The 24,880-nt window shown below is 31.6% G+C and overlaps 1 protein-coding gene and 1 pseudogene across 1 annotated transcript; one reads left to right on the top strand and one right to left on the bottom strand.

Annotated features, from left to right (window-relative positions):
• Positions 1-5,464: 5,464 nt before the first annotated feature.
• On the top strand, positions 5,465-19,679 carry LOC110017875 (DEAD-box ATP-dependent RNA helicase 10-like). Its single transcript, XM_020715029.1, is given in 14 exon segments — positions 5,465-5,969; positions 6,920-7,043; positions 7,157-7,226; positions 9,881-9,943; positions 11,841-11,915; positions 15,899-16,018; positions 16,693-16,734; positions 16,832-16,906; positions 17,781-17,927; positions 18,059-18,139; positions 18,141-18,215; positions 18,954-19,065; positions 19,169-19,257; positions 19,343-19,679. Coding segments are annotated over 14 exon segments (1,332 nt in total). The 5' UTR covers positions 5,465-5,836; the 3' UTR covers positions 19,469-19,679.
• A 2,233-nt stretch (positions 19,680-21,912) lies between these two features.
• LOC110039547 lies at positions 21,913-22,624 on the bottom strand (annotated as a pseudogene).
• Positions 22,625-24,880: the final 2,256 nt, after the last annotated feature.

Raw genomic sequence — 24,880 nt, 5'->3', positions numbered from 1 at the left:
ATTCTGTTGTTGAAGTATTCTAATTGTGTTGTGTCAAATAGGAACAATAATATTATTTACCCTTACCAGAGATGTTATAAAGAACAATTGCTAATTTATAGTTTGAATAGTCTTGAAGACGGGTTAGATAAGGAATATACTAGCTCTCACTCTAGAGTTCCCTCTTCTCCCTCCACTTGGAGACTAACATCTCGTATTAAAACCTAAAACTATAAATCAAATTTGGGGCTTTAGCCTGTCACTCTAAAGTCCTCTAATTCTACACCCTTCAAAGTTTATTTCCCTATTTATTTGCACTCAACCGCACGAACTACATTCTCATCCATGAAATCAAATTTGATTCTTACTATTTTTTGACTGAGATAATACCATCTCAGATCTTATATGGTCTCACAATTGGTATTAATATCTTAATTGGTCAAATCAAGATGTAAATGAAGTACAAGGTTTAAAATCATCGCAACTTTTTCCAACATTAAAGTCTAATACTTCACACAAATTCCCTCCAATACTTAATCACTTATCATTTTAAGGAAAAAGATAAAGAAAACCACTTAGAATTCATCAAATCCATCAAAAAAACACAACCACACTTTAGTTTGAAAGTAGAAATTTCAAAATATAAAACAACTCAAAATTTATGTAGTCATAAAGCTAAAAAATTATCTCAAATCCTCTCCACTAAATGTCTTGAAGTTCCTTTGAATATCTTCCTTCACTTACAATACAAACTAAATATTAAAAAAAAAAGTGGGCAGCGGCAGCGATGACAACGGGCGGCAGAGGCGACGACGATGGATGGCGGCGGCGGCGTATGTGGTGGTTGGCACAGGTTGTTCTGGATGGCTCGATGGCTTATCTCTCCCCCCTCTAATCTCTTTTTTTATAAAAAACCAAGAGGTGCCTTGGTGTCTCTTGAAAATGTGTCCCCATTCAAATCTTCTAAAAGTTGCCTCCTTTCAAAAGCCAATTGAATGAATTTTTGTGTCCATTAACTATTTCTCATGTTTTCACCAAGGGTTGCTTCAAACACCTTCTCAAAAATTCATCCAAATTCAATGAATCATAAAATAAATACTTCTAGTGCTTAAGCACGGGGTACTTGACGCTTAGACCTGGCTCTCCCTATTTAACTAGCGCATAAGCGCCAGTCCTGGGCGCTTAAGCGCCTCAGTTCATTTTCTGCACCTTCTTCTTTTTTACTCCAAATTTGATCTTTTTTCACTGTTCTAACCAATTTTCATCCATTTGATTATACCTGAAAGAAAAAACACAAATACCTTTCATTAAAGCATAATATCTCAAAAATAGGTATAAAAATGTGTACATAAATACTATATATTTTAGGTGTATCAATCATCTATGGAGGAAGCTGATACACCTTAAAATTATTAGTTTTAAATATATATTTAATGCTTTTTTTGTACAATTTTTATGATATTGTGCTTTAATGAAATGTATTTTGCATGTTTTGGGTTTTAGGTGCAATAAATAAATTTTTGGAGAAAATGGAGTAAAAACGGTGCAATTTGGAGTCAAATCAAGCAAGGAAGAAAATTTTGATCTAACACATTTTGTTGGAGCAAGATTGGAGTTGAAACAGGGTGAAATGAAGTGAAATGGAGTGAATTAGAGTCGCCCCAACTTTTAAACTGGCGCCATAGCGCCCAAACTGGCACCATAGCGCTAGTCACTTTAAGAAACAGGTGTCATAGCGCCAATTATAGCCATAGTAATAGTAACCTTTTTGGATGGTTATTGCTCAATTTAGAGAATTTTAAGCAGCATTTTACACTTGAGAAGGCACCTTTTGACATTTCAAACTTTTGAAATCTCCAAGAACATCTAGAGGTCATAGATATGAGTAGGAAACTTAGATTTATACCTTTTCAAGAGAGATTATTGGTGATTTTGAGAGATATCTGTAAGAAATTGTATGAGCATTACATGAATCAGTAGGAGATTTTGTTGGAAGAATTTTCATTTTTCTTTCAGAGAGAAAATCCTAAGTATTGTGTTTTTTATTATCTTATAATTACTGTAAATACTTATCTAGTGAATTTGTTTTGATTTAAATAAAGTTTTCGATTGGGTGTGAGTGATTTTCCTCATTATTTCTCCTTATGATGAGAATTAATCATGTGTGGGATTAGAATGGTTTGAAGATTTCCTTTATTTGAAAATTGTGATGGTATTTTCAGCGGTTCTTATTTACTTTGAAAACTGATCATTTGTAATAATAAAATCCATTGTGAAACATAAAGACCCGAGAGGGTTATGATTTCACCCAACTAGTGAGTACCACACTAACATTACGAGGAGGGGAACCACAATCTAAGGAGAGTGAAAATAGATAGGGAGATAAGTTTTGATGGACATAAAATTGATATTTCTAATTTCTAGGGTGACAGGCTAGAGGCTAGATCCTTTACCAATTTGGTCTAAAGCTGGAACTAAGGGACCCTGGTAAGTCCTATAAAGAGGGTCCAGTTAGTAATCTTGAAGTGGCAGGCTAGAATCTACTTAGCACTAACACACAAGTCAGAATTTACTTTAGATTAGTTAATACTCTTTATGCACTAGAAAAAGGGTAAAGATCCAGGAATGCTTCTATTTTTCATAATACAACATTTTAAACTTTAAACATTTGATTTCTACGCTGATTTTAATCTCATAGCAAAGAGAAACGGATTTTAATTATATAAAGCTTTCAAAATTTTATCCAATCTCTTTAGATTAGGTTTTTATTTAATTTAGTTAACTTTAATTTTATGGTAATTTACTAAATTAAGGAAAACCAAACTTTCAAAAATTCCAAACTAAGACCTGATAGTACTAGACTAGAATTAAGCTGAGAAAGTTCTTATCTTGCTTCTCTGTGGAATAGATATTGGGCTCTTTAAACAAAAGTCCTATATTACTTGAAATGATATGTATACTTACGAAGTACCCCTAGTGTGTAAACTATTTTCTAAATTTCATAACATTTTGATTTTGCATACTAGCCACTAAATATAAATTGGGTCAAGTTTTTTACCATCTTTTGCGAACTTAAATAACTATGTAATTGCGAGTCAGATCAGAAGCTCGTTGAGATGCATCATCATCTCAGAGATTGAAGTATTTTATGTTAAGTATTACTTATGAGTGCAACTGGGCTTGCCCAAGGAAGCATGATTGCACCATATGTTGATCTCCACACATTTCATTAATCCTAGAGGGTTTAGGAACTTGAGTTTAAGGTGTGACGCAGAAGTGACGATGTTAACGATATACTGTAAAGACTTTTGAAGATAGTGTTGCACACTGATTCTAACTTGAAAATAATAAACTAGATAGGGTGAGTTGACTTTCGAGGAAATTCTCTCATTATGATGTGAAGATTTATCATTCCTTCAACCCTACTGGTCAGTTATCAAACCCATACAATGATTTAGATGCACGGTGAAGTTTCTATCTATTTAGTTTGGAGAGGAAGGTGGACTAGAATAGGACATCAACAAAGTTATAATTGTTAATCAAAATTCTCTTCATGATGTAGCAGGGTTTGCCAATTCCTGCTCTAATAATGAAAGGGTCTCAGACTCCTTCTAGGTCAAAATCAACAAAAGTGATGGACATAAAGCACAATTTATTCTACATTCATTCTCCATGTACAAAGACAAGGACTTGGTCGGATAACAACATGCCTCCAACAATTTTTTGAATTTCTCCAACGATCTAACGACTCTCATGTATTGCTTCTACGTTTGTTGCCCCATATTGGTAGCATTATTAATAATAGTCGGTCTAGTCAACACAAACTAATTCATGTACCCATGTCAAACCAGTCTTTCAATCTCTATATTAAGCTATTTACATGCTTAGGTGGTGTGACCAAGACTTCAGCCTAAGTAACTATATTGATCATGATTCCTTGAGTTAGATTTTCAGTGGGAAAGCTGCATAATAGTCTCTTTATCCTTGATGGGCATCAAAATGTTGTGCATGATATGTTCAGCAATTTATACTCCTTTGATCAAAACTTGCACCATTGGTTTGCTGGTCAAGGAAGCAAACTATGACTCTTATGTTGCTCGAACTTTATACTCAACGAGGTTTGATTGGTATCCCCAATGTTACTCTTGCGCTTGCAACCAAATCACTCTTATTCCTCTTTATGTGTGTTTATGGCCTCATCTGCAATGATATGACTTTTGACATGATGAAAAAGATTGACATAAGAGCACACCGCCTCTTGCATTAATGTCCTAGGTGACTCCCTTCAAGAAAGTCTCCTCTCAGCAACTTCATATCCATTCCCAGAATCCAACGAGCTTTAGTGTAAAACCTATAGAAGTATTCATTGAGCGACTCTCCCTCATTCTGGTGAACTCTCTAGAGATGGGATGAATCTTTGATGATCCTCCAATTTTTGAAGAGCTGCTCCACGAATAGTCTATCATGCTCATTAAAGGTGTTGATAGTGCCCCCCCAAACGAAAGTGAGCAGAATTAGGTGCGAGCTTGACCATTAAGAATGGTTGAGAATACTTGACACAGAAGAGTCATAGAGGCACACTGAATATGCATGATAGTTTGGTAGTGGTTAATGTGATCGTAGTGGTCAATTAACTAAGGGAGAGGATTCCCTAACATAGGGTGCTGGAGGACTACCTCAATAAAGGGAGAGGATTCTTGAAAGTTGCGATGAGCGAGAAAGAGATCCCTATCCTTAAGAGGGAACTCTTCCCAAACTAGGCATCGTAGCTTGTCATGAATGACATCATCGTGAGCGACATTAAAGTAGGGGTAGCGCCGGGTGAGCTGTATGAGACAAATGAGTGGAAATTGTAGTATCAGGTAGGTTAGCATCATGGTCTGACAGAGGAAGGGTTCATCGTGGGGAGAATGCCCAATATGAGTATGCTCGAGTAGGGTATTTCTCGTTGGATATTGAACTCATGGTAAGTAAGCTTCATCTGACTATGCGGGTAGCGGTTGTCGAGCTCTGCGTAGGTGCTGTGTAATCCCTACTTGAGACTCTTCCATTATTCATACTCAATCTTCCTGAAGCAGAGACTTGATGCCCTTGGCCCCGTGATTGTCTCCTAAAATGATTGGTGTTGGAGCAGGACTCTCCATTGTTGCGAGTATTGCATCTCGCTATAAGGAGTGGTTGGTGATTGATAGTGGTCGGTGGCGAGCAACAAACAGAGGTTATTAATAATTTAGTATTTATTCAATTGATTAAACATTATTAATAATTTTCTTGAATTAATTATATTAGATAATAATTTAATATTCATTAATTAATAGTTAATTAATTATCTAACAATTTAATTAATTAAACAACAATTTAATTAAATTTAATATATAACTTATTTTTATTAATTAATTATTACAAATTATATAAAATTTATCTAATTATAATTAATTTAATAACATATTAATTATTTATTAAATAAAAACCGCCTCCCCCATCCCGCCGCCTACCCTAAAACCGGGGGATCGCGGCGCACGCAAACGACGGGATCGCGGCGTACAAAGACCTCCGAAACTTTAATCTTTCTCCTCCTTGCGATCCGCTCGTACCAGAAAGCAGTCCTCTTTCCTTTCCCACTTCCGCTTCTCAAAATCCCGTAAACCTGTCTTCCATACGGTTTTACTAAATCCTGGATTCAAGGCAAAACAGGATGCTGTAGGATTTAAAGATGCCATTTTTGCTGTTTGGCAGGATTTAGGCTAAATCCTGCTCAAATACTACCACCAAGGAGCCCGTTAGGATTTTGTCCTCCTTAAATCCTAGTTAAGGTACTAAACAGCCCATTTACGTCTGGCTCAGAATTATAGCTAACATGGCAGAAGATGGAGATGAAAGGACCTTTAAGAGTTTGGGTGTGTGCGAACAATTGGTCGAAACTTGTGAGAGTTTGGGGTGGAAAACCCCATCAAAGATTCAGGTGGAGTCGATTCCTCATGCCCTTGAAGGTGCTTTTTTTACAGCATTTTAGTTGATTTTAATGATTAATTTCATGTGCTCATGTTGCTTTGTTGTTAGGATTCTTAAATTTGACAATTATTTTATTAACTAGGATTCTTTATTGAAACCATTAATCTTTTTGTATTCAGCTTCCGAAGAACTGGTGTTGGATTTATATCGATTTCTCTTTCTGCGCTATTTATACTGATAATCAATTTACTCATTCTTTCTCAAAATTGTCGTTTATTGTACTATTAAATGGGCGACAATCTTTACTGGTTCATAGATTTAACTGTACTCATCTAGAGTAACTAAAAAATATGTTTTTAAAAACAAAAACAAAAATAAAACAAAATTGATCCCAAACAACCTCTTTATGTTTTCTTTCATTTCTGTCTCCATCTTATCTTTTCTCAGTTGTCTCCATCTTATCTCTTCTTACTTTTGAGAAAAGATTTTATGCTGTGAACTTGTATGCCTTGATCTTACTGAACTTCTTTATCCTGGAAAACAATGAAAGGCGGATATGGTTTTGGGATTTAGTTGCTTTAATATTTTGTTGGAGATACTCATTGTCTAGAATCATTATAACATTACATGTGGTTACTTGTGTAATAACAATTATTCAAGTAATTGTGCTTAATTTCTCATCCATTTCAAGTTACTTGTGAGTATAAAATGACAAATTTGGCTATTGTGCGTTGGTTCATGTTAAATTTAATCAGAAGGAGCTGAAACTTTATCCTTACATTTTTGGCTGGCTTCTTGTTTCCTCCCAACCGCTCATCAGTCTCTGGGTTGGCCCTGCATTTGATGTAAATTCTGTTTAAATATCATTTAGTGTGATACTAGAAGTTCAAAATCCAGTATTATATTCGAGGGGGTTGAATGTGATATGAAGTTCAAAATCCAGTATTTATTTTTCTGCTAGTTAATTTCACAGCTTTTTTGTTCACAGGAAGGGATGTAATTGGACTTGCGCAAACAGGATCAGGCAAGACTGGAGCTTTTGCCCTTCCAATCATCCAAGCTCTTCTTGAGAAGCCACAACCATTCTTTGCTTGTGTACTGTCTCCAACTAGGTTGGTTTTCTTTTCATGTGGTGTTTCACTTGGTTTCTATTTCATTTTACATGCTATTGATGAACTCTCATTTGGTTTTTATATTTATTTAATTCCTTTTTTTGTTGATAAAGAGAGTTGGCGATCCAAATTTCTCAACAATTTGAAGCATTAGGGTCTGAAATTGGTGTGAAATGCTCGGTGGTAAGCATTTTTAAATTACATTGATTTCTTGTACATATAGGTTTGATATTAACCAAGTGCAATTTATGATTTTTTCTGATTTTTGAGCAATTTCTTAAAAGTTATATTGGGAAAATTACCATTCAGTTGTTAACATTACTAGCAATCTAGTGTAATGATAGGAAATGCCTAGAAATTTGGCTAGCAGCTCACATTTTTTTTGGGTGCTGGCTAATGATGATAAAAAATTACGAGAAGCAAGAGGGAAGCTCAATGTGTGGTGCTAACAATCAAGCTTTGGCTGACATTCAGAAGTGTAGCTGAGGTTAAAATGCTTGTAATGCTACATTATCTATTCTCGTTCCACTTGATGAAGGGTGGGAGTTTTTTTTTTCCTAGGTGCTTCGGTTGTTAAATGGCATGTTGAGGGAGTCTCGAGTTAAAAAAAAAGAAAAAAAGAAAAAAAAAAGGTAAGGAAGATTGTACGAACAATAAGGCTCCTAAGCTATCTTGGAAGAAAGAGAAATACTGTATTGAGTTGAAACCAAAGTGATATCCATTCTATTCATTGAAATGGAAAAAAAAGGTGGAGAGACTGTGGATCCATAATGGATTGATATATTGTGAGTTTTCTATTGAAAGGTGGAAGGCTTGTGATTACACATAGTTTTTTGATGCCAACAAAAATAATTTTACTTAATATTTAATTGGGTTGATGGATATATAATAGTCTAATTTTGTACTCTTAGAAGTAGAAAAGTATTTTTCATGCAGTTAGATTTTAATAGACTTTATTGCTGCGAGTTTTGTACAATCATTATCTTTTGGGTGGCTTTTTGTGATGAGAATTCAGTCATTTTTTTCTTTTGCAAGGGATGGCTACTGGTTCCTTATTTTGTTTATGTAGTCTAAGGACATTTGTGATTCTGCATAAGGGGTTCTAAGGCATGCAAAAATAATTTTACTTGCTATGTTTGCTTTAATTTTACCTGAATTTTTAATTTGATTTAGTGATAGTTGTATGTGATTTTCGTAACCAGATTTTCGGGACATTAGATATTTTGGAAAGTTATCTTGTTGTATAAGCATGAGGCCTTGAATTTTGTAGTGGTTTTTTCCCTTTAGTTTTGTTTCCATTATCTCATTCAATGATTAGCTTACTTGCATAACTTATTGTCAAATTGGTATAGTATGATTTTTTTGTATATAAATTTTAATGCAAAATTCTTCTTATTCGACTGTTAAGTTATCATGTGCAATTTTTGCATATCATCAATTTTTGTCAAAATTAATCAATATTTGTCTAAACTAGAAGTTTGTGAATTAAGAATTTAAATGATTCTTGTTATTTTTTCCTAGATTTGCATCATGAAACTCTAGGTCCAAAGGCATTCTGCATCAATTAATTATTTTCTTGAACATCTTAAAGTTAGTGTGATTACATGATTTTCCTAGATTATTTTTTAGCATAAAGGCATCATCAACATTTTCTCAAAGGATGTTTATAAATGTATGAGAGATTAATAACTCTTTTGAATATTAAGAGACAGGGATTCAAATATATGGGGTTTTTATGATAATTAATGTGTATTTAATGTTTTTAATTAAATAATAGTGAAATTAAACTTCTTAATTGTGTTTTTGTGTAATATTTTTTTTTGACATATAGATGATAATTATATTACTATAAAAATTCACAAAGCTTGTTCCATTAGTAATTTGTATGCTGTACATGAGACTCATGAGGGTATTTAGAGCTGAGAATTGTAACCAAGGATGTCTTGCATTAACCTACATATTTTTGGGCTTAATCTTTGGGTTTGCTGGTTGTTTGAGTTTCTATGTTGTCGTGTAGTTTTTATCTTGAAATATATTTGTGGAATGAATTTTGCAATTGTGCTTAAGGTGTTTCAAGAAGGTTTTTGTTTTATCTTCAGAACGAATCGTAGCTAGCCACCAACCCATAACAATAATATTTTAATGAATTTTGTAATTATAAACTTGTTTTCATAAGTTTTTATCTAAATGTCTTATTATCATTATTAATTTTTACTACTTGTTGCTCTATGAATCTATGTCCTCCATTTTTCTTTGCGAAATGTTGAAGAGGTATTAAAGCCTAATTTGAATAACTTTGATTCAAGTTCTTTTGTCCACTCTTTTTTCTTTTGATTTTTTTTATATTAATTTGATCAACTCATTTGATTAACACATCTGATACTTTTTTCATACATGCGAAATGATTAAATTTTTTACGTTGTCTTTTTACCTAAAAGGCATATAATGTTGTTATTAGACTTCAAGTTGGATGATTGAATTGGAGGAATGCTCTAGGCCTTTTGTGTGATAGAAAAGTATTGCTTAGACTTGTGGAGGGATGCATGAATGCATTAGGCCTTTTGTGGAGGAATGCATTAATGCTAAAATTCAGACTGCCACTGTAATCATCCCACGTATCATATTCTGTATTTTCAATTAGTATAAACTTTCCATAACTCTTTTTCTGTCTTAACTCTCAAATCTTAGAAGTTCTTTTATTGGTATGCATGATATTTTTGGATTCAGTTTGATACTTAGATTCTCTATGATTGCTTTTCTTTTTTTATTAATACAAGTTCATCATCTGTTTACCATTCATTTCTAAATAAGCATTTCCAACCTTTTCTTCTTTGCAGCTTGTTGGAGGTGTTGACATGATGGCACAGGCCATTTCCCTAGCAAAGCGTCCTCATATTATAGTATGTCTTTAAGTTACATTTCTTTTATGCTATTAATCTTCGTGCTAGAAATGCTAGCTTTCATTGGCAGCATTTTGGGCAGACAGTTTTATATATACAAAGCCACTTTGATCTATTTTTAGAACACGTTTTCATATATTTTCCACATTTGATCTTTTGAATTTTTGCGCTTTTCAGTATTTTCAGTATGGCTAGAAATTGCACCGTGCAACCCCCTTCTGTGTATTTATCTAGCCTTTGTATGTGCAGTGCGATGAAATGATTTTGTAGGTGCTGAAAAGAGGCTATGTGCTTGATTTTAATATGCCATTTCTCATTTCTAGCAGCTATTCTTGAAAATTTAGTATGGAGTTAGTTTTATATTACTGGATTAAGGTACAGTTAGAAGTTTCAGTTTCTAATTTGTTGTTTCTCTGTTTTTCATTTGAATGCCCGTTTTCTTCTTCCTGCCCTCCATTGTCTTTTTTTGACTTCTATTCAAGCTTGAAAGGTGCTCCTATATCACATGGGCAGATTTATAATATTATAGTAAACAAGTGCGCTACCGTATTTTGCAAATTTTGTTATAAAGTAGTTGATGGTTGCTCTTGAACCCTTTTTTCTTATGGGTCTGTGCTGGTAAATTTTCTTTACCTAACTGTTTGTGGTTGTGCTTATGAATCCATGTGTACTATTTAAACTTTTTAAAATTTTCACATTATTTTTTTAGATTTTTTTTTTTGCACAGTTTTTAGTCATATTTTTATATTGCCTTTTTTTTTTCAATTATTCTATCCTCGTCCCTGTTGCTTTTTTTGTTATTGTTGTTTTTGGTGTCATTTGGAGCATTGAGTTCGCTATTCTTATCGACACTAGTGTCGTTCTCACCTTTGTACCTTTATGGAAAATTTAATATTTCTTTCTTTGATACTCTTAGCTTGTTCATTAGTCTTTCCTAATTTATAAATTTTTCTTTCAAAACTTCGTATATTGTTTTATAATTTAACACCATAGGCTCCCCATTTCAATCTTCCAACTTTTTTTTTACTACTTCAAACCTTATTTGTACCCACATAATCTTGAATAATAAACCCAGGATATTCAAGCCTATGACATTTAACATATAAGTTTTATACTTGCAGACTAATTATTACTGAAATTTCGATTTTACTAATTTGGAGCCCATTTACTTTTTGAGTATTTCCTCTGTTTTTTGAAATTCTCATTTTGCCTTTAAACTTGTACGTTATATGAGGATTATTTTATTTGGAAATAGAATTTATCAAGATGCTTGATAAGGATTAAGAATGTCACAAATATAGATTTATTCTTAATATTTGAATTGACTGGATTTCTATTGGAGTTTTTTCCTTTCCACGTTTGTTTATGATATGGATCTCTCCATCACGCATATCCTGGATATTTTCATCTTTATTATACAGAAAATTCTTCTCAATTTTCATAAACCAATTCTCTTGGTGCTTGAATTTTTTTGATTATCACTGTAATTTAATTATACATTTATTACTTATCTACATCTCCCTGCTACCTTAAAAGTTGCATTTTCTACATTATTTTTTGGCCCTTTTTTTACTAGATTCTGCAATTTCCTATTATCACACATTGTAAAGAAATATTCTTTGTATACCATATCCCTTCTGTTTGTTTAATTTTTTACTTCTTAATGGCCGTAGCTGAAAATATGTTATTGGTAGCATATTGTAATATTTAGCTGTAGCAAAACTTGTAAACTTTTCAATGTGAATTTGTTAACTGCGTTGGTTTAATGTTTTCTTTGGTTCTACAAAAGTTGATAGCTTATTTAGTTTGGTGATATTTTTATGCTGAACCATTGCCATCTTTTTTTCATTTAAATTCAGTTTTTAACATTTTTTATTGTTTTTTATCACTAATGCAGGTAGCTACTCCTGGACGTTTATTGGATCATCTTTCAAATACAAAAGGTTTTAGCCTTCGCATGTTGAAGTACTTGGTATGGAATTTATATTGCTTCTTCTGTTTTATGAATACCTTATTAGTCAATATTTTGATTACTTGTTTGACATTCATTAGTAAAAATTTCCACTTGGAGATATGGACTTACGCAGATGTCTTTTTGGAACCATGGGAATTTTGATTTTATGGTTTTATTGAGTTTCATAATTGTGGGAACAAGATTTAGGGTTTCTATGGAATATTAGGCAAATTTCCTTTTCTGTGTGTGAGAGAGAGGCAGAAGATGTGCTTCAAATAGATTTTCTTGGATTTTATGATGTGCTTTAGGAGGCATGCCAAAAGAAAGAAAATGACCACCTTAGAATTCATGCCCAATTGGGAGGCATGCAATTAGAGTGAAGAGAGAGAGGGAGGGAAGATTCGGCGAAGAGCCTTGGTTGAAAATTAGAGTGAGGGGGAGAAGAATTGTAAGTAAATTTTAAATAGAAGTATCATTTCAATTTCAGTTTTCCAATTATGGTTATATAAAGGATTATTTATAGCCTTAATTGATAAGAAAAATTCCAGATTTTTACAAGTTATGATAAAGTATTGAATACGACACTATATTAAAATTCGAATTGTAACTATACCAGAATAATTCAAATATTTTCTTAATTTCCTTTCCTCCTAACCGTTCTTGTTAGAAAAAAAATATGATTTTGAGTAACGTCTTGGAAGATTCTTTGATTCATTCGCTTTATTTTGTGTCTTCTTTATCCTTCGCTGTTCCCCCTTTCTTTGAAATTTAAATTGCTAATTTGCAATTTAGGTTCTTCTTTTCAAATATTATAATTCTAACTTTTTATGTGATTTATGCGGTTTTTTGAATGCCTCATTGATCATTCTGCCATGCAACTAATTATGGTGATAAGCTTAAGCAATTGGATTTCAAGTGACAGTATAAATGATTTATAAGATTATATTGTTTGAACTAAGTGATTTTCAAATTGACTATAGGCCGACACATTTTAGAAAATGTTGAAATTTGTTGTAATATTTAGTGATTTAAAATATAGGTAACATTTATTAATCGGGTCACCTATATTTATAACTCTGTCACTAGAGCTACTACTACTAAAATTACATTCCATGTATTTAGTTTTAATTCTACTCAAAAGAAGGCCTTTAGACTCCTATTTAGACCTCCATAATTGAAGTTTTTTCCTGAGCTTTTTCTCTAGCCTTATCCATGAGAATGATATCATTAGCGAAAAACATGCACCACAAGGTACATCCTCCTGTAAATGTCCAGTAAAAGCATCAATAACTAAAGCGAAATGATATGGGCTTAAAATTGAACCTTGATGTAATCCAACTGAAATAAGAAAATATTTGTTCAATCCTCCTTCTGTTCGAGCACAAGTAACAACTCTAGTATACATATCTTTAATGAATTGAATGTAAGCCATATCAACCCCTTTCTTCTCTAGAACTCTCCGAAGGATATCCCTTGGAACCTTATCCTAAGCTTTTTCTAAATCAATAAAAACCAAATTTCGATCCTCCTTATTCTCTCTAAACTTCTCCATCAAATCTCTCAACAAATGTATAGCTTCTATGGTAGACATGCTCGACATAAATCCAAATTGATTATGAGAAATCTTTATAGTACATCTTAACCCATGTTCAGTTACCCTCTCTCATGATTTTAAAGTATGACATATTAACTTAATTCCTCTAAAATTTGCACACTCTCGTGCATCCCCTTTATTCTTAAAAACTAGGAATCAAAATACATTTCCTCCACTCCTCAAACATCTTTTTAGTTTTTAAAATAATATTAAAGAGTTTAGTAAGCTAAGAAACTCACAAATCTCCTATATATTTCCGCACTTCAATTGGGATATCATCAGGTTCTATATATTTTGTAATTGAAAAAATTACTTAAAATATAAATCCAACTTGCAATGTCACTCTACTATGAACTGAAATAAAAGACCAATTATTCCTAATATATGATTACTAACTTATAGTTGTGCTTTTTGATATCACCTTCTTATAATACGATTAGATTGACCTATGAACGCAATTATTTTATTAGTACTATATAAAGTAGTAGTATAAGTATTGATTTTGAAATGCAAATTAATAATATATGTTGCCATTTTTCATTCAAGTAATATTGAAGATTTGTGAGAGTACCATTGCATTCTTTTGGTTCATATGATGATGAAATGAATATATGGTAGAGTTCATTTAAAACACATTCAATTCTAGCTCTCTCTCTTACTATTTTCTCTCTCTCTCCTCTCTTAAAAGTTAAATGTTGGTCGCCCATATTGGAAAATTGTTGCATTGCATTTGGCACAATTACAAGGCTTTTGGTGTTTATATAACTTTAAGCTTAAAGGGTTATATTCAACTACCTTATTACTAACAATTATAGATGAATAAGATCAAAATTTTTTGCTTTAAATCATTATGTAAATGCTGAGGCGTCCTCTGGAAGTGACGTTGTATGACCTGAATATAGTGAAAAATGTGCAAGAGTTACTACATCTGCGCTCATGTGTAGTGTATAAGAAGTAAGGGTTCTCACATTATGGACGAATTTGGGCAAAGAAGTTAGTTCATAAAACTAATATTAAGATATGATAAAATCTTGGAATACAAGTACTCTCACATATAAATTAAGCTCTCACTGGACATATTTCTAGGAGGATGTACCTTGGTGTAATGCTTTTCGTTGATGTTATTCTTTTTGTGGTAAAGACTAGAGAAAGAGTTCAGAAAAAAAATTTAATTAAAGAGGTTTACATTAGAGTTTCAAGGCTTTCGTTTAAGTAGATCTAAAATTGAATACTCAGAATATAATTTTAATAGTAGTAGATCAAGTGACAGAGTTGTAATTATGGGTGATCAAATCATTAAAAGGTATGAACGTTATTGTTTAAAGTGATGTTGATATAGATGGTGATGTTATTAGTAGAATTCAAGTTGGAGGGTTGAAGTAGAGGAAAGCACCGCGTTGAATTGGAGGAATGCATCGGATAGAAAAGTATTGCTTAGACTTGAAGGAAAATTTTATAAGATGGTGAAATCTGCAATGCTTTATGTCGTAGAAGTTTGGCCTTTAAAAGATAAGCATAAAACTCAGTTAAGTGTTGCTGAGATAAGAATACTTAGGTGGACGAGTGACTTTAATCTTAGAGACAAAATGCGAAACAAATGTATCCATGAATGGATTGATGTAGCTCCAGTGAAAGTAAGATTAGAGAGATTTGTCCTAGGTGGTTTGTTTGCATCAAACATCTATCATGTGATGATTTGAATAAGAAAATAGATGTTTTAGATTCAACTTATGTTATGAAAGGCAGAGGTAGACTTGAGACTTGGGTATATTGTATAAAAAATAATCTTACTTTTTTAGAATTAAATGAAAATATGGCACTCAATAGAACATATTGGAGAAAAGGATTCATATAGCCGAATTAAGGCTTGTTGTTGTTGTTGTGGGATCAAAATTATATTATTTGTATATTTATTAGCTTAATTGCTATTTCAATTAGGACTTTTAATAAATTAATGCTCATCCATTATTTTTTTGGGCAAATTATAGTGTAATGCTATGCATTATTTTAATAATGATATAAGCATTATTTTAATAGCAATATAAGCTAACAATGATGAAGGGCCATGCTATACTTTGAAAAATGCACCAAATGCCATCTTATTGATAATTTAGATCCTAACTATGACTTAAACCAAATGGGTCGACTTTTCTGGCTCAATGAAAATTCTGTTGGAGATGCTATTTATTTCTTTTTTTGCTTCATTTGGTAACTATCTTCATGATTATAAGATGAGACGTTTAATTCTAGCTGAAGGCTTTATTTCTGGAACTTTGGACAAATTATCTATGTTATATATATATATGTTACAGTCTTGATTTCCTATCTTTTTTCTTAGTGGCCATTCTTTCTGATTTTGTATTTAATACCGGACAATAAAGTTTCTAACATGTTTGGATCATGGTAGGTTCTAGATGAGGCTGATAGGTTGCTCAACATGGACTTTGAAAAGGCTATTGATGATATTCTTAAAGCTATTCCCAGAGAACGCAGGACATATTTGTTCTCAGCAACTATGACAAAAAAGGTGGATATTAACTTTTATGTTTGTTTTATTAAAAAAAATGCCTGTTTTGTTCATGCTTTTGCTTAATGATGTATCTAATTTTTCAAATTGTTTATTTTTGTCTGTTGCCTGGATGTTAGCATATAACTGTAGTATCTTTTTTTGCTACTTGTAGCATACATTTTCAAATGTAATTGCTTAAGTATTAAGTGCATGATTGATTGATGTAATTTGCAATTTTAGAAATAATGAACTGATGGTCTGCATGAATATGTACTAATGTTGTTGTCTCTTTTTCTAGAAAGTTCATCTTCTGTTAATGCAATTTTTGGATTCTGAGTCCTGACAGAGCTGAATATTTATCTTGCTCAATATTTTGTGTTTTTTTACTTGAGTGCATTCTATCTGCACCATTTTTCTTGTTTGATTAGTTTATCAATTAGCAGTAGCCTAGTGAGTGATTGAGTCTGGAGCCATGTTAGGTTGCTTAATCTTTAGGTTATTGTTTCAGATAATGAAATAATTTCTCTATTATGCATATGTAAGACTGCACACATTAAGACATGTTGGGAAGAGCTGCTCTTTTTTAGTAATAATACAATTCTTATAATATTACTTGAACAAAATTTATTTTGCTTTACTTTGTTAGTATTCATCTTGAACAGAGGATTTAGCTTTGATTTTGTTTCCTGCAGGTTGGAAAACTTCAGAGGGCTTGCCTTAAGAATCCTGTAAAGGTATATATCTCAATGCTACAACTTTTTTTTTTCCCGAATATATGTCTGTAATTTCTTTTTGGAATGATGAAATTGCATTAGCTATGTTTTCTTTTAGATTGAGGCATCCTCCAAGTATTCTACTGTTGATACTCTAAAACAGCAATTTCGTCTGGTACCTGCCAAGTACAAGGTTCTTTTCAAACATTCTTTTTAGCTAATTAATATATTTGAACTCTTGTCATCTATAAGATTGATGATAGATATAGTAGTTGTGGAATTCTTCAACAAAGCATTCTCTCTTTCCTTGATGCTGAGATTCTTGTAATCTGCAAATATCTGTCTTAAGTGATATCAATAAGATTTATAAAGTCTGATTTGATTGATAAAAAATGTAATTAGAGGGGACATATTCATATATAATCAATTTCTTATGCAAGCCCTGAAGTAAATATTAAAATTATATATGCCTTCTTTACTTCTTCTCAATTATCTACTTTTGAACGATTTGAAAATTTTATTTTAGTATATGAAATTATGCTTATGCATTATAGAATTCTTGTTACATTAGGTGAGAGCAATTTGCATGTTTTGTAATTATTAATTAGTTTTAGCAAAAGAGAAGTGATTTTTATAGGTCAGCATATTCCATCTGCATTGTTCAAAATAAAATAGTTGTCATGTTGTAAAGAATATTAACTTTTTTCTAACTAATTATATTTCCCAAGGAAGAATGAGAGATTACATTGTTTTATGTTCATAAAAATTTATCATGATATCTAAATTATTGTATGGCTTAATTATTTATAGTAAAAATAGGCATTATTTATTTTAATATTGTTGAGGTTATTCTCCTTTATTTTATTTTCTATAGTAAAAAATATGAACTCCTTGCATTATATAAATTAAAATGTAATCGACAGATTTGAACCATAGCTTGATTTGAGCATTCAATTTGTAATTATAGGTTATTGCTTGTTTTTCAAATCATTTGCTTAAATACCTATCATTTATTATATTTTTTGTCCGTTGACTTTATTATATGTTTGGGTACATAATTTTGTTAGGACTGCTATCTTGTTTACATTCTGACTGAGATGTTTGGAAGCACATCTATGGTCTTCACTCGTACTTGTGATTCTACAAGACTTCTGGCTTTGCTCCTCCGAAACCTTGGCTTAAAGGCGATACCCATCAGCGGTCAAATGAGCCAGGTGCTGTCAAATTTTGCTGGTTGGAGTTACTGTGAACGATAAGTTTCACCTATTGTCTCTAATAATTTGTTGATTTTTTTCTTTTTGCAACCTTACCAATTTTTATGTTGTTCATGGATATCTAATGGCAGACAAAGCGACTGGGAGCATTAAATAAATTCAAGGCTGGAGATTGCAACATTCTTATATGCACTGAATGCACTGATGTTGCTAGATGTTGCTAGTAGAGGACTTGACATACCAACAGTTGATTTGGTTATAAATTATGACATTCCCAGCAATTCTAAGGTCATTATTTTGAGTATTTTAAGTTTTTGAGCTTGTCCCAATCAATGACTTGAACTTATGTGCTTACATGCACCTAACCACTCATAAATTTTGTATTTTAAATTCATGCTAGTACTAGTGCAATGATGCGTACACTTCTTAGAAGGTTATCTACATGTGCATCCTTTCTGTTTTAAGAAAAATGTTGACTTTTTTGACCTCTCTAACCCCATGTATGGGGAATGCCTTTCTTGATGCAATCAAAATTGTGGTGTTATTTTGAATTCAAAATCTCATGTAAGGCTTAGATAGATTTCATGAATATTTGACATTCCGAAGTTTGAGTGCCTTTTTTCTTCATTGTTGATTCTCACATTAGCCTTTTTGTGCTTCAATAAGTTCTACCAAAAGGCCGTTATATTTTATTTGGATGCAACTTTCAAATTAATTTCAATGACGTTGGTGTAGGAATATGAGATCTTTCAGAATTGAAGGTGTTCAGAGTTCTTATATTTGTGCCACAACTAATTTTTTGAATTGGAAGCACTGTTTATCTGTTGCATACTCTTTACATACACAATCATCTCAAGTATTTAAGCTGGTTTTGTTAGTAATGTTTTCAAATAAGCATATGACATGAACCTTTTTTTTTAGTTGTTGAAACTGAGTGATTTGACAATTATTATGTTATTCTAAGAATGTAGCATGATTTCCTTATTAATTCTAACTCACTTAAAAATCCTCTTAAATTTGATGCAGGATTACATCCATCGCGTCGGCAGGACTGCTCGTGCTGGGCGGTCTGGATTAGCCATTTCATTAGTAAACCAGTATGAAGTGGAATGGTACATTCAGATAGAACAGCTTATCGGTATGTTTTTTTTCTACAACCACCCATGTTATGTGGAACATAGGAATCATTGGAGGGTAGGTAAGACCTTATCTTCTGTTATTGCTTGTTTTGAATTTTGTAGGAAAAAAGTTACCTGAGTATCCAGCGGAGGAGGCTGAAGTTTTATTATTATTGGAGAGAGTTTCAGATGCTAAAAGAATATCCCAAATGGTATTCTAATTCCTTGCATATTCTCATTAGGAACTTATTCTGTTGCAGCCATGTTCATCTCAATATTCTGCTTCAAAAATTGCAGAAAATTAAAGAAAGTGCAGGGAACAAAAAACGGAGGAAGGGTGGGGATGATGATGATGATGGTGAAGTTGAAAGGTATGCCTTTAACACCAAGAATGAAAAGACATCTAAGAAAGGGAAAAGGTAGCTTTGAAAGATCTTTGCACATGAGGGGTTACAGTACTTCTAGTTCTTTTTTAATCCTACTATTCTTTTGGCTCTATTTTAATGGAGATGCAACCCCAATTTTGGTAGAGTTCTGTCATTCGTCTCCGGCTTCCGTCAATTGTAAAACGTTAGTTGGTAATGTTTATAGTTGAGACTGAGTAACTTAAGAATTTATAGTGAAGTTTATTTTCTTTCTTTGAAAATGAGAATACGTGGTTAATGAAGTGGGGAAGAACTAAGTTTATTTCTACGCTTGTTGTTCATCAGTTAATTTGTCTCTCGATATCAAAACTGTAATTAGTAAAGTAGTTTTTTCGTTGAAAATTGCCATTGTCATATTTTTTGAGTTTTTTAGTAAGGCTTACTCTACCTTTTTGTCACCTGTTAGATTGTTATTGGCTCTGCTTGTTGGTTGTTACACCAATAGAAAATTTAAGATAAACAATCCATGGACTGCTTTTTTGCTTTTAATAATCAATTTATGGTAACATTTTTATAATATATATAATTATGAGAAGGTTCGTTACACATTTGGAGATCTGAGGGCCATCCTAAATTCCTAATCTTTCTTTGGTTCCACTGTTGCTCCGAAAATTTAATTTTCTTCAGTTTATGATGATGATTATGCCTCTTGGCTCAAATTGTTTTCAATACATCTAAATGGGAATATTTGCTTACTTTCTGTCTATTTGAACCTTGGGTTTCTGCAAAAATGCGCTAGTTTTGGAAGTTTTTTCTCCTGAAATTTTTTTGTCATCCCTTCATCATTTTATCCAACAAATTTTCATTTGTCATAAACTAACCTGTTTGGGGAGGATTATTTGCTGCGGTGTGGTTTCGAAATGTTGGGTTTGTCATTTGAAAAGTGCGGCACGACGGCTTCTTGGGATTAATCGGGACTTAGATTTTTGATTTAAAATAATATATTTATTTAAATCATGTTTTCTTCATTGAGTGTGATTGTAAATTCCTTTTATTTACATAGGCTAAAATGAGTGATTTTTTTATAAATAAGTTAAATATTGAATGATTATATACATATAACTGGTAAAGCGCAAGCCGGCATGCTAAAACTAATCTTTCAGGATTGTCCAATAAAATTATTGAATCGAATTATGAGAAAGAATATTAAAAAACACATATTTCTAAAATCTAAAATGATACTCTAAATAATTTATTAGTTCAAAGCAAAGGACAAGCTTGAAAGTTTGAGGTTGAATTTATCCAAGTTCATAAAATCTAATGGTTCAAATGAAGAGGTTTCAAAAAAATAAAATACTTATAACTTTAGTACACTATTGAAATTTGACTAAAATTTTCGCTATTTACTTATTCTTTTTTTTTTCAAGTTTTCATGCGGTGGAGCAGAATACATGTTAATGCTGACATTTTCATGATTCTAATGCTATCTTAACTACATCTAATTACGTTGTTAGACAAGATGCCCATTTATATCCAATAACAAATATGTAGTGTGTATAGTTTAGAGGTAAAAGTGTGATTCGTTCTATTAACAACTTCAATAGTTAAGGGGTCTTTCCTTTTTTTTTTTCATATTTCATATTCTGATAAAAAACTTTATTTCTTAAAAAGATTTAATACTTTATCCCTCAATAGCACATTTGAGGAAAAAAATATACATTATCACGATTTTTATTCAAAAAACATTATTCTCAAAGAATGCTAAAAAAAGTAAATCTCAATATTCAAATCAGAAAATCATATTTCATAAATCTAAAGAAAAAAATGAGAAAATATGAATATATTAGGGTATATTTATATTAGAATATATTCATACATAAATACATAACTCTTACATAAGAATTTATATTGTCTATTTGTATATTTTTCTTATTAAGAATATTTTAATATTACAAATTATCTTATTATTCTCTAATTTATTAGAATTGAATATTTATGAATATCTCAATGAAATATTTAGTTAAATAAAAACTTTTATCCATTCATGGGAATTTCTTTTTCATCTGAATGAAAGTAAAGCCAAAGGATTTTTTTAGGTTCTTTTTTATTTTAAGAAAAAGAATTTATGATGGACAATCCTGAAAGATTTGTTTAAGATGGATGTGTTTAACTCCTATATAATGTTTTTTATTTTAAGAAAAAGAATTTATTATGCAATCCTGAAAGATTTGTTGAAGACCTATGCTATAGAGTATATAACTTCGATCATAGGGATCAAGTTCTGGCCGCGTAACTTCATAATAATTCTGTAAAACTTCTGCATAATTTCCTTCGGATTTAGCCGACATCCGTTACGGTTATCATTCTAGTAAAAGAATCTTCGTTTCATAACCGTATGTGAGATTTTCATCTCATCCTTCTGTGCATGGTACTAAGAGAAATAATTCATGTAATAAAAATTTCATTATTCTCATTATCAACTGATAGAAGCTGGTGTTTTTACAAGAAATTCCTAGTCAGCCTTCCCACAAGAAGTTTTTTCTTAACACCAATCATATTAGTGCTAGATAGAAAATGTAACTCCAAAGATTTCTTCGTACTCAACGCTTATTATTTCCAGAAATTAGTCACTTCAACGACCTTTGATGGTTATACGGGTACCAAAAGTACGAATGAGATGGATCTTTGTTTTCCTAACCATTCTTTTTAGTCGTGATACCAATAAGGAAAATGGTTTTTTATAACAAAGTTTTTGTGTTGTTGATTCCTATGTGTAGTGTTTTTCCCATATGCCACCTATTGGTACTAAATGAAGTAGTATTGACCTCTAATAAAGAACCTATAGGGATTCTGTACAATCATAATTCTGTTAAATATTTAGTACCTATCTAAAATTTAAAGAATTCTTAATAAAAAAAATAAAAGAAAGTAAATCTAGATCTCCGTCATTCAGAATCTAAATACAAAGAAGTTAGGTTGCAAAAAAAATCATTTTTTCGTTATCTTGGTTTGGAAAAGCAAGAGAATAGGTCCCTTGAGCACCTATTCATTATGACATAATAAATCCGAACACTTGCCCCAAATCAACTTTAATATCATAAATTACCATAGCTTCATTGGAAAAGATGGTTGTCGAGCTAGAGGAGAAGGTTGCCTCGTCAGTCTCCAGGGGGAGTACGAGTATGGTTTGGTACATCTTGGAAGTTAAATACATTGCCCGCCAAGATATTCTTGCAAATTCTGGAAAGTCGAATCCCCGTTGTTTTGGGGGAATTATGCCGGTTGGTACCGGATTCAATAATTTAGTACATCGTTCAAAGCAAGACAAAAACATTTGTTTGAAAATCAAAAGAAAGAATCTATTCTAGTTGGAAATGAGTGATATTTTGCTACACCATAGAGAATTATTTTGTTCTTGTGCCCAAAAACTTTCCACGAGACATCAGACCAATCTCTTATGTAATGTATCCTAACAAGAGGTTTATTCTTTTTTATTTTAACTCTCTGGTCCGATTATGGATTTCATAATCAATGAAATAAAAAAGAAAGAATGAAATTCATGGTTTGGGTCATAAATCAATGGCCAATCCTGGTAGAAGGTTCCGTCGGAACAATTCTTTATTTCATAAGGTACTGAATCTCTTTGAAAAAAAAAAAGAAAAGAGAAAGTGTGGGAAAATGGGAAGACGATATTGGAACATCAATTTGAAAGAAATGATGAAGCAATAATTCATTTTGGTCATGTTACTAATAAATGGAATCCTAGAATGACTCACATCTTGGCAAAGCATAAAGGTATTCATATTACGAATCATACTATAACTGCTCATTTTTTATCAGAAGTCTGCAATTTAGTTTTTGATGCAACAAGTAGGGGAAAAAGATTCTTAATCGTTGGCACCAAAAAGAAAGTAGTGGATTTAGTAGCATCAGCAACAATAAGGGTTCGATGTCATTATGTTAATAAAAAATGACTTGGTGGTATGTTAACGAATTTTATATAGGTGAATCCATGGAGGGTCATCATTGACTCACTTTCAAAATAGTCTTTTTTGAAGCTTATCCCAATTCAAGCAATGCGGGGGTTCGGGGTTCAATATAATCCACTGGGTTGGAGAAGAGAATGCAAATGGCTACATGTATGTATATATGAAGAAATATATATGATATTGCAGAATCTGGAAGATAAAGATAGGTTGGAGATCATGTATATCTAATACCTATGAGTATCAATCCTTGTGTATGTTTTGAAGAATGGTTTCAGAATACAATTTAATAGGATAAAAAAGAATAAAAAGTGCAGGTGATTTACGTTATGGAAGAAAAAAGTATATGTTATTTACTAGTTAAATGGTAATTACCCCTATCTCTTTTTTTTTTTCTAGTCCACTGCATTTAGATGGATTCCCACATAAGTCCTTTTTCTATTTTGTCTTTGATTGTGAATTGAATGAAAGAGAAAAATAGAATAAAAAAAGAGAATAATTTATAATTTATAAACAAGGAAACACAATACTTAAACCTTATACATAATTATTTACATAAGGTAGAAGGGAAAAACGGTCTATCGAAGTAGTTTTGACAATTTAGTAATATTCTGAATTCCTTTTGGAACTTTTAGCTACTTCGACCCAATATATTTTAGTGAAAAAGATCAAAAAATAAAAAAAAGAAGTGTATTAAGGTAATAGAATATTAAAGTTCCAAATAAAATTTAGAGCAATACCAAAGAAAACCCATCTTTTTTATAATGATTAGTCTAAAATCAATTGGATTTTGCATTCATTAAGATAAGGAGATACAAAATTAGGAGTTGTTCGCTAATTCAAAGTAAGAAAAGTAAGTAAGAGTAAAAGAGTAATAATTAAATATTAAATAGTCATGAAGTAAAGAGTAATTTATTCGAAATTGTCCTGCATTTTACAGTCTGTGACCGGGCCGGGCTCTGTGACCGAGCCGGGAATCTTTTGACTTTTATATAGATCTATCGAATTTATAGAAAACTGAAAAGAGAAGATAAGTTTTTAAGCAACACGTGTTTTGAAATAAAATTAATCGAAGAAAAGAATATAAATCGGATCCAATAAAAAAGAGTAATTTTTTTTGGAAAAGGATAAGTACAATGGGATTTAAGATCCAAAAATAAAATAAATTAAGAAAGTAAAAAATTCAAATCAAAACCAAAATGAGGAGAGGAATAAAAAGAGAATAAAATAGAATATCTAAGTATAAGAATATTCTTTTATTCTTATATAATATATTGTTTATATAATTTATATATTATTTTATATGTTTTATTGTATATTTATTTTACTATTTATAATATATGTATATATATGTATGTATATAATTTTATAGAATTTAATCTAATTCAGAATAGAATCTTATAGAATTTATATACTTTACATAAATATTATTATAGAATTTCTTTCTTCTTTATTCTTCATTTATTTCTCTGTTTTTGGATGAA

The sequence above is a fragment of the Phalaenopsis equestris genome, unplaced genomic scaffold, assembly GCF_001263595.1.
Source record: "Phalaenopsis equestris unplaced genomic scaffold, ASM126359v1 Scaffold000002, whole genome shotgun sequence".
Taxonomy (NCBI): Eukaryota; Viridiplantae; Streptophyta; class Magnoliopsida; order Asparagales; family Orchidaceae; genus Phalaenopsis; species Phalaenopsis equestris.
Note: the sequence above shows the minus strand (reverse complement) of the source record. Positions and strands in the feature narration are given on the sequence as shown.